The 10,762-nt window shown below is 38.6% G+C and overlaps 1 protein-coding gene across 1 annotated transcript; it reads left to right on the top strand.

Moving 5' to 3' along the window:
- The first annotated feature begins 267 nt into the window (after nt 1-267).
- Nucleotides 268-4,330, top strand: MZT1 (mitotic spindle organizing protein 1). Its single transcript, XM_066571465.1, has 3 exons — nt 268-389; nt 2,236-2,381; nt 3,784-4,330. Exons 1-3 carry the CDS (start codon nt 341-343, stop codon nt 3,805-3,807), a joined length of 219 nt encoding a protein of 72 aa, XP_066427562.1. The 5' UTR covers nt 268-340; the 3' UTR covers nt 3,808-4,330.
- The last annotated feature ends 6,432 nt before the right edge of the window (nt 4,331-10,762 follow it).

Here is a 10,762-nt window from a genome sequence, read left to right as displayed (position 1 = left end):
GAGCTGGGAGAGCCGAGAATGCCGAATATGCGGGCACAGCCACCTGCCGCCGTTATCCGGCCGCCGCCGCTGCCGCCGCTCCCGCCCCGCCGCGCCGGGCGGCCCTTTAACTAGCCCCGCCCTGTTTTTCGGGCTCTGACCAATCACGGAGCGCGGTGTGCACCGTCGGGCCAATGGCAGGACTCCCCCTCTCTCGAACGGGCCAATCGGCAGCGCAGCCGCCGCACGAATTCAAAGAAAGCCCGCCTCCGCCGCGCTCGCGCTGTGCCGGGCTGTCACGTGCGGCTGGCGGGCCCGGGCGTGCGCGCGGCGTTCCGGTTCCGGGCGCGGCGGGGTCGCCATGGCGAGCAACGCCGCGAGCCTGAACGCCGTGAGGGAGACCATGGACGGTGCGTGACAGTCCCGGATAGCGACGGGCGGGACCCGAGGAAGAGGCAGCGCCTGGCCCCGCCGCGGGCCGCGCGCACGGGCGCCTCTCTTGGGGGAAGGGGCGCGGACTGCGGCTGCCCAAAGATGCAGCGCGCGGCAGGTTTTGTTTTACTTCGTGAGACAGCTCAGCCCCCGCCGAGCGAGTGTCTTTGGACCTGACGTGGCTTTTCCTTTTCATGGTTTTGTTTCTTTTTTAAATTTAGCTAGGTAGCTAGCATGGAATACTAGGGGTTTTTTGGTGTCTGTATATATTTATATATGTGTGTGTGTGTACGTATATATTTGCTGTTGTTTCTCGTTATGTGTAACGGTTGATGTAAATGACGTGACCTGAGAGAGAGAGGAGGGAGGGGCCCTGGGCCGGTGTCAGCGGCAGCGCCTGAACTGACCTGAACCCCCACGTTTGGTTCTTGTTCCAGGCTCATGTCGTAAAACCAAAGTACAGTGCAAAAAAAAGCCCTCAGAACAACCCGAACTACAATATAGTGTGAAAGCTTTGAGGAAAAGTGGTCAGTGGTGCAGAACTAAAATAGATTCTGATATGGAAAAAAAAACAAATCCTGAACTCAGGTACTGTTGTGGGATGGGGAATGTGAGAGAAGGGGTACTGGGAAATACTTTAGAGATTGATAAGCCGTGAGAAATGTGAGCAGGTGGGTGAAGCTGGGGTGCTCACTTTCAGCCTGACTGTGAGGAATCAAAGCTGGCATCTTTTGTTTCTCAGTGTAGTGTGAGACTCTGGAATTCCATTAAATGCCTATACCAAAAGCTTATATGCAGGGTGGAAAGCAGCCAGGCAGTCTGTTGAGGGTTGTTAAATGTGGAGCCTTTCTCTGAAAATGCCCTAATGAGGGAGTAGAGGTACGGTAGAATGTTCAAGGGATAGTGCTATGAATTTGTTATTTTCTCAGCATCTTCCCTTCTCTTGAAGTTATAGCTGCTGTTACAAAAGGGTTTTTTAGTACAGAACTTCTTGAGTTGAGCTGGTGTAAAAATTAGCATTTCAGCCAGTGATCTTCATGTTCTGACCTGCTGCTGGAGGCAAGGTAGGACTAGCCAGGATCAGTATGGCTCCTCTGATGCTGCAAGAGGGTAAAACCATTTTGTGCAGATAGAGAGTGACTTCTTTGGGAAGGACAAAGAATAAAAGTTCTAGTAACTGTACTTGACAACTTCCCTCCTTTCACTTCTGCAGGAATGCTTTAGACAGGAGGGACAACAGGCAGATTTAAAGACAAAGTAAGGCTTTTGAGGACAGATAAGGACAGTTCACTAATCTTCAGATTTAGGAGCCCAGACTTTCTGTGTAACTATGTATATATTTTATTTAAGATAGATAGAGACATTTAGCAGTTGTTGTCTGCAAAGTTGTTAAGAGCTTAGAATTGTTGTGGAGAAACTGCTACATCTCTCTGCCAAAGACTACCTCAACACATAAAGACTAGAAAAGACTTCATCAGTGTCTGGAGTCCAAAAGCACAGAGTGTTCTTATAGCCTATCTTTTACCTAATTGACAGGCATATTAATTGTTGAATTTTTCAGTTTCTTTTTTTTTTTTAATTTTTTAAAACCTGTTATCCAGTATTAAATTTCCGGAACCAGGGAAGCATGGTGTTTATGTTAGAAGCTGTAGCTTTTAGCTTAAGAAGGTTGAGCATAATTATTGTTGCAAACAGCAATGGACATCTGCCATGTTCACACTGTAGAAGTGCTGTAGTATCTAAATGTTGATGAAGAACAATCTTGATCATTGAAATTTCATAGTCTGTAGGAACTAAAGTCCTTTCGTTTTTTTTCTGTTGCAGTTCTGTTTGAGATTTCAAGAATATTAAACACTGGCTTGGATATGGAGACGTTGTCTATTTGTGTGCGACTTTGCGAACAAGGGATAAATCCAGAAGCCTTATCTTCTGTTATTAAAGAGCTGCGCAAGGCTACAGAAGCTTTAAAGGTAATGCTTTAGTTCAAAAAGCTTATAAATTTGTTTTTAAGAGTCAGATGCACGTGCAACTTGCTATACTTCAGTTTGTAGATTGTACTTTGTTATAACTAATTTTTAAGTCAAGGAAATTAGCTGTTCAATAGAGGAGACAATGAATACAACTGGACTTGAAACAAGAAATGTTAGAAATAACCTGTTTTGTAGAAATAAAATAATTAAACTAACACTTCTGAAGAAAAAGACCACAACCAAAACTCACAAATTTTTATTATAGTCACCAATTGTCCCCTTACCTGCATAATATCAAAAATAGATTTCTCCTTTAACGAGTATCACCTCATTACTAAAACCTCAGATTTAAGAGTATGCAACAGTACTTGTAAACAGGTACATGCAGCTTGTTAACATCATCTTAACATATTGCTTTTACCTCCTTAGCCTGTGTTTTGAACCTTTCCAAAGACCAGAAAGCGGGGATTTCGTGATGTGTGTATATATAGGGCTTTTTGTATATGTGTATTTACCTGTTTAACTAGTAGATGGTTAAAAAAAAACCTCGCTTGCATTTTAAAGGATTTTCATTCTTTACTGTCTACCTAAACATCACAGACAGGATTTTTTACTACTGCATCTTATATTTGGCTATTTTTGACAGGTGAAAGGGGAAACCTATATCTTGCTTCTATTCTGGAAGATTTCAGACTTTATTTTTAACTTAACATTTTTCTATGCTCGTGCATATTTTGTATTTGTGTCTGTACTTAAATGTGTCTTACATATGCATTTAACTGTGTATACAAACAATTGAGGGCTGTTTTATTTCTTCCATTGCTTTCACTGGTTTCCCATTCCTGTTGCTCTCTTTTGCCTTTTTGTCCCATAACTGGTATAAAATCTACCACCGTCATTCTTCAATAACTGTGCTTTGTTGACTGTAGTTATTCAGTGATAAAAACACTAATATTGTTAATCAAATAATTGGTAGTGTGATTTATGCAGTTATGATTAGTGTCGTTCTTCTGAGTTTTGTGTCAATAACTAATCTACATGGATGAGGTAATAATTACCATAAATTATATGAAGTAAACTCCAGAGGTAACTATATTTGTGCATTTGAGCCTTTCTTGGAAGTATTAGGAGGAAATGTACAAGATAAAAGGATGTAAGATAGGCTCAGATACAGGATGTAAGACAAGCAAACAGCAGTGGCTCTTCTAGTAAGGGGTGATGGCACCTGAGAGCATTATTTTTTAGGAAAAAGTAGTGTTCATTAGAAAAAAATTTCCTAAGTAGCTTTTTTTTTAGACCCCTAAGTTCTCTAGGTAATTTTAAAAAGTTACAAGAAAAGATTAAATTTAATCTACATGATGTCTCTTTTGGTGACTTGGGTTAATTTTTTTTCTGCTTCTAGGCTGCTGAAAATATGACAGGCTGACATGGGAGAAAATCCCTGCATGAGAAGAATGCCAAGTTAAACTTACCAGGAGCTCTGAAGATTGCCAGTATTAAGAAAAAAAATTGAATAAGTGTATGTGAAGGTTTCAGAGTATTTCTGTAATAGTTTTCAAAAGAATGGTGTATATAATAGCTTTGAAAAGTTTTTAAAAAGTTCACCAGTAATATTATTGGTATTTTTGTGAACTGTTTGTGAATGTAGTGCAATTGTTTTCTTTGGCATCCTGTACATTTAAAATCACGCCAGATATTGTACATTTGTTGAATTTATTAGTGTGTACCAACAAACCTTGTTAGAATGAGTGCAGTTTTGTTAATGCATCCTTTGGAAGTGGTAGTGTGTCACGGGTTTTATCTATTGCTGTGATGAAAAGCTACATGTGCAATTTTAGTCTCGCTTTATGGTCCAGATAGGAATGAAGCCCATAATGACTTTATTTTAGAGCAAGGGCAGTAACTTAAGTCTCAAGCTGAAAGTAATAAATAAAGCATTTTTTAAATAATGTAGGTCATGAATTGTGCTTTTGATTTCAATTCAAATTGCTGGGAAAAGTGTTTAACTTAGATAACAGAAGTTCTTCAGCTATCCATGTAGATATGTCACACAAAAATTGTCAAAAATTGTCAAAAATTTAAATTTTGTATGACATGGAATGTTTCACATGCCACATTTGTTACATCTGTTCTGACTGTAGGATCTAAAAATATTAAGGCTGTATTGTTGCTGCAATACAATAGTCAGTGCACACATGAGAAGCATCTGATTTGGTTGATGAGTATCAGTAAGTCTTAAACAGCTGCTTGGTATAGGAATGTCTTCTCATTTAGCACTGGAAACCTTCACTGATGCCAAAACAACCATTAATGTCCAGTAAGTATCTCTGCACCCAGGAATTCTACTTTGTAAGAAGATGGTTTCTTGTGTGTTCTTCATCTGCTGCTGTGTAAGTTTTTGGAGGTTTTTTTAAAGGCTTTTGTTTTTTTTTGGTTTTGTTTTTGGGGGTTTTTTTTGTTTTGTTTTTTTTTGTTTGTTTGTTTGTTTGGGGTTTTTTTGGGTTTTTTTTTGTTATGCTGTTTTCAAAGCATAGCACTAACGGGACCTAAAGCAATCTGCAGGGTTAACAGGGCAAAGCACATTTGGAATGAACCTGGAATCTTAGTTGAGCCAAAAGTTATATTTGTGCAGAGATAAAAACTTCTTTTTACTTGAAGAGTTTATACATCATACACACTCTGGATCATAGTGCTAGAAAAAGCAATCAAGACAGCTAAATACTTCATATTGCTGACAAAGAGAATAGGAAAATATTTATATTGCACTGAATCACTTGCCTTTATTTCCAGTTAGCCTGGCCAAAACATCATTCCAGGAAGATGCTGTAAATAACCAAACTGGGGAATTTTTAAGTGGTTTCATTTTGCACATTCATAGCAGCAATTTACAAAGGGCTTTAAATGTTCATAACCTGAATATTGACGTATGAAAAGGTATCAACAATGAAATTTATCTTTAGAAATCTGAAAATTCAGTAAAATATCCTGAAAAGTCTGGTCAGATCAGCACAAATGAGCAATAAACTCAGTTACTTAATTTTCCCTAGACTCGGTACTACATGTCAAAAATGAGACAAGACTTGGGGAGCATTCTCGCTGGTCTCAGGAGTCACATCTCAGTCTGAGATTTCCCTTGCGTAACTTAAACTCTGAAAATTTTCTGTAAACTATTGTAAATGTACCCAAAATAATAATGAAACTTTATTAGAATATATGCTTCTGCTGTTGCATTTCCTTTTCTCAACAGCCAAATCTTTGGGTAATACAGGAAGTCTGATGACTTCCCTTGAATGTCACTCTACTGATTAGTTTTATGTATTTCCAGGGTTTTTTTTAACTTGATTTTGGTTTGGGTTCAATGTCCTTGAAATGCTTAAAACCAGCTTACAACTGCAATGACAATTTATACATAATTTATAAAATTATACATAATTCTTGAACTGTCCAGTAAATTGCATCTACCATTTACAGCTTTTATGCATTTGGACATGTTCTGGTAGACCATTTGTCTTGCAGAATTCCAGAAGAAGGGCATGTCTTTGACATTCAAAACCCCAATTTGATGTCTATAAAACTAAAAGTGCATTATTTTCATTATTACATGGAACTAAATGGTAACATTGGTTACTTAATGTACTAAAGGGTACTAATTTAGTACTTTAGGTACTTAATGTACTAAATGTACTAAACATGTTGTTTCTTAAGGTGGTGTAAGAGAACTCCTGACTGCTTTTTGTTTGGGATACTGTCCATAACAAATACAAAAAGTATTTTTTTTTCTTCTTCCTGGTGAGAAATAAAAAAGAAAATCTCTCTAGTAGGAAGCTTCATACTGGAAATATTGGGAGTGTAAAGTAAGTCTATCACTTTAATAGCATCCTTACTATGTGAACATGAGTGCTGAGGCTTGGCAGTGATGGCTGAGAAGTCTTGGCTGCATTTGTAACACACATCACCTTCCACTACATTGAACCACGAAGCTGAGCGAACTGCACGTGCTTTTCCTCTGTGCTCCTTACTTACGTGCTCTTGGAACTCTGAAGAAGGTAAACATAGGAATATCTATACGTGTCCTGACAGAAGATGTTTTTTCTAACACAATAGCTTCTTTTGTAGTCAAAGGCAGCTGCCTCAGGAAGGATAAGAACAATGCAAGCATGTTTGGTTGCTTTTCTTCTGTGTTCTCCTGGCTTCTAAATGTCTTCTATTCCAGGCTTTCCTGAACATCATATGGTTTGTCTATTTAGTAATTTTTAATGCTATTTTTTCCAGTTCTCTAGTTTCCTTTGGACTATATGTGTTTCCTGAATAACAGCAGCTTTTATCAATTCATGTCTGTTGCATAAAGAATTGCCACTTCTTGTTCATTTTGAACCTGATATTCACTAGTTTAATGTCCTTTGCACTGTAAACTTTTGTCTACCATGCCATGTTTCTGCAGATGTGTAAGACACCTTTAAATTTCGTCTTCTAAACTGAAATGCTTTAGCATTTGAGTGACCAAAAGCATAGAATAGCTTCTGTATTTACTGTTCTTTGTAACTTTTCTGGGTGTCATATATTATTTTCTGAGAAGGGAACCAAAACTGCACACAACTTTAGCCATGCACCTAACTACTAGTCTGTTTGATTACTTTCTTGTTTATTCCTTTTCTAGTGCTTCCTAATATTTCACTTGCTTTTTTAAGTTGATCTGAATGTTGAGCTGTTTTCATTGCATCATCTATGGTAACTGCAGGATCTCGCTCTTTAGCAGACTGATAAGCTTAGAGATTATTTTTTCATATGTGGAAACTATGATTATTTATATCCATGTGTCTAATTTATTTGTTTGTGCTGAATTGCATCTGCCACTTTTTTCCTAATCAATCTTCTATGTGTTGCTCCAGTTCATCACAGTTTGCCATCATCACAGTTTGCTACCATCACTAATTTTATCATTGGGAAACTTTGTTGCTTTATTCCTTTTCTGAGGTTAATTATAAGCAAGTCAAGTAGCACACAATGTATCAAAGACTGCAAAGGACAACTGGTGACCTGGGGCAGGAGCTGACCATTTATTTTCATTCCTTTTCAGTGATTGTGAATTAAAATGCATCATTCTTACACCACATGTCTTCAGTGTCACATTCAGCAGCTCTCACTGTGGGAGTTTAGGCACAGTTGTGAATCTAGCCCTGCAGAGAGCATGGCATGCTTGATAACTATCAGGATTCCCAATGTTCTTCCCCACCTGCTGTTCTCTAGGTGAGCAAATAACTGGTTCAATCCTAGATTTGCTTTTTGATTCAATCAATTAGTTCCTTCTGAGTTTAACTTGTGCCCTGTTGCAGGCACACTTTATTCCAGGGACGGCTCCCACCAGGCTGCTTACCAGAGCCTTTTCTTCTCCCCCAACACTTTCCACTTCAAAATCACATTTGCTTTTGCATGCTCATAGTTCCATGCTACAGAAACACTGCAGTCCTTATTATTTTAATATACTGTAAATTAAAAGGCACAAAAAATGGCAATGACCTAAGACTCAGCAGTGATCCATGACAAAATATGGCTGTAGACAACCTGCTTTAAAGAGATCTAATGCTGAACAGAGGGGCTTTACATTAATATGTGTGATGGGACTTTGGCAGCTTACTTTACTTTGAAGATTCAACTCCGAGACACAAATATTGCTGTTTAATAAAGTTTGAAAACAAGAATTTCAAAGAATGAGGGGTATGTCAAAGTAATTTCAACTTTTAAAAGGAGTGAGGGCAAGGACAGAGAGTTGCAGACCAGTCATCTCACATAGCAGCAAACATCCAAACTGGTAAATTTGGGATTGTATCAGCATAGAATAAAAGATAAAGTCAAGTAACAAAAGGCAGAATGAGAGGAAGTGGCAATTACAGAATGGCTTTACAGAAAATAGCTTCATCAAGTAGAAATAGCGAAGTAAAACCATAGTGCTGTCTATTTACTGCTTCCAGACCCACTGTTTATACTCCAAGAAAGCATGAGGATAATTTAAATGAAGCCATAAAACTCTAGGGATGGGAAAGCAAGCCTGAGGAGGTCTCAAAGCATTTAGGAGTGTGCAGGTTCTCAAAGAGAAGTTGAGAAGAGACATAATGACTCTAGTTATGCCCTTGAACATAAAGGGAGTCTTGTGGGTGCATCTTTTTAACCTTACAGAGAAAACCAGATTCAGTAGGTGTTATTGGAGAAGTCAAACCTTAAAAGTAAGGCACAGCTTCCTAGGAGTGAAAGTAAGTAAACTTTGACATGGCATACTAGGGAAATGACAACTGGCTACTGCTTGATGTTGTTAAAATGAAATAAAAATAATTCCAAAGGACATGCTTTAATCCAGTTTCTGGGGTGAAGTCTACAGTACCTCTCTGCAGGGTGTCAGAGAGTCTGACTTGAGCAGTTCCTTTTGACTGCAGAGTGTGTGAAGGGCAGTGTAAAGCAGCTCTAAGTAATGTGAAGAAAATTAGGAATATTTAGGATGACTATCAGTGATGTTTCTGTCAGTAAGATAAATGGAAGCCTGGTTTCCAAGATATTTAAATGTTCCCTGATCAAAAAAACCCAAACACCACAACTATTAATTATCTACACTGGAAATCTGGAATATATTGAGTCTAGGTACTTTTATTATCACTTTATAAATATTCTTATTTTTTCACCTCAAATTTTCACATGTACAAAGAGACTGGCTCATGAAAATGGATCTCTGAAAGAGCTCAGTGGTGTCATTATGTAGGTGAGTGGGAGTTTAATGCTCAAATTTAACTTTCAGTGAAGGAGATGGAAAATGAAGGAGTGAAGAAGATGATGCCAGGCTGTATTGTGGTTACCCAAGTAAGCAGTCAGGAGGAACAGGAACACTTAGGAGGGAAGGAGGCCTCAGGAGGGTAAAGAAGCTGATGGACATCCCAGCCTGAATTTAATTTTAATTATTTTATTTGTACACCAGATCCAAAATTAGTATATTTGAAGATACCAACAGTTATTTTCCTATTTAATGGACAGGAGATAGAGAAAAGAGAGACTTGGATGGCCACATTGCCTTGGCATTTGGCCTTGAAGCTGGTAAGACAGTAAGGCTGCCAACCCCTCCTGCATTGCTGCCTGCTGTAGCTGGTGAGGATGTGAGTGGAAGGAGCTGAGTTATCAGCTCTCACTCCATCCCACTTTCCTGGGCTACTAGAAAAGCTCCTCCTGACATTTCATCTTGCATTCCTAGGAAAGCTGCTCGGTACACACCCTGGTTTTCCTCCCAAGCCAGTTTATAGGGGCATAGGGTTGTGAATAGGATTAATTGTAATTTTTCGAGGGGGCAGCTAATCAAGGACAGAGAAATAGTCTCATTCCTATGACCAGCAAACTTGTCTTGAATTCAAAGCCTATAGTAAGCAGCAGGTAGTTATTTACTGTTTGTAATTCACATCTGTGAAAACCCCAGGATGATAAAATAATATGTGCATAAATACTGAGACTTTATGGTACATAAGTGCTGCAAAATCAGTGTTAAGGAAAAATATTAAAAATTTGCAAATACAATGCTCTGGCACATATAAGATTCAATGAGGGATTTAAAGAAGAATTGTACACTGGTCTTGCACATTGTGGAGTAAAGATACAAAAACATCTGCGCAATCATTTCCTAGGACATGTAAAGAGGAGCCTTGCTATTCTCTTACGCAGAATTCAGGATACACTGAATTGTGTAAGATACTGGATATACAGAGATACAGACTGAAGAAAAACTCAGGCTCTTTTCAGAGCAAGTGCTTTTTTAATTCAAAGAGGAATGTTTTGTTTAGCTTCACTTCAGGTAAAACCTGTTACAGGCACAGGAACAACACAAGGTACATGCACAGCTATTTATTCTTATGTGCCATGATGATTGCACTCATTAAAGACAGAAAAATAACTCTGGTGCATACACAGGCTGATAATCTGGCCTGCATTTTTAGCATGGTATTTCAGGCTATGCCTTTCATGGTAAGCATGATATCAGTGATAAAACCACCAGTCTTTGTTCATCAGTGGCTGTCTGCTCTCATTAGATGACTTGACAGCAGCTGTTCCTTTTTTAGACACGTTGGGCCAGATTTGGCACTGACTCTGTGAAGTTTTACGAAAGTTAGTGAAAATAGCAATAGAGCACATGAATCAACAGGAAATGTGGACTTTGTTCATCTTAACTGTGGCTGGATGGGGGAGATAAAGACATGATTTTGTTTAGGAAAATCCTTTCGTTTTCACTTGGGAGGACACTCTAGTTAAAATAGGTTGTTTTCCTTCGTCTAAATATTAAAAAAAATAATAATTAAAATAATAAGGAAAATTATTTTACTAAAACTCCAAAGATTTCCTTCAGTGTAGTGTTA

This window comes from Molothrus aeneus, chromosome 2 (assembly GCF_037042795.1).
Source record: "Molothrus aeneus isolate 106 chromosome 2, BPBGC_Maene_1.0, whole genome shotgun sequence".
Classification (NCBI taxonomy): Eukaryota; Metazoa; Chordata; class Aves; order Passeriformes; family Icteridae; genus Molothrus; species Molothrus aeneus.
The sequence above is the reverse complement of the archived record's forward strand: the minus strand, read 5'-3'. Positions and strand labels throughout refer to the sequence as shown.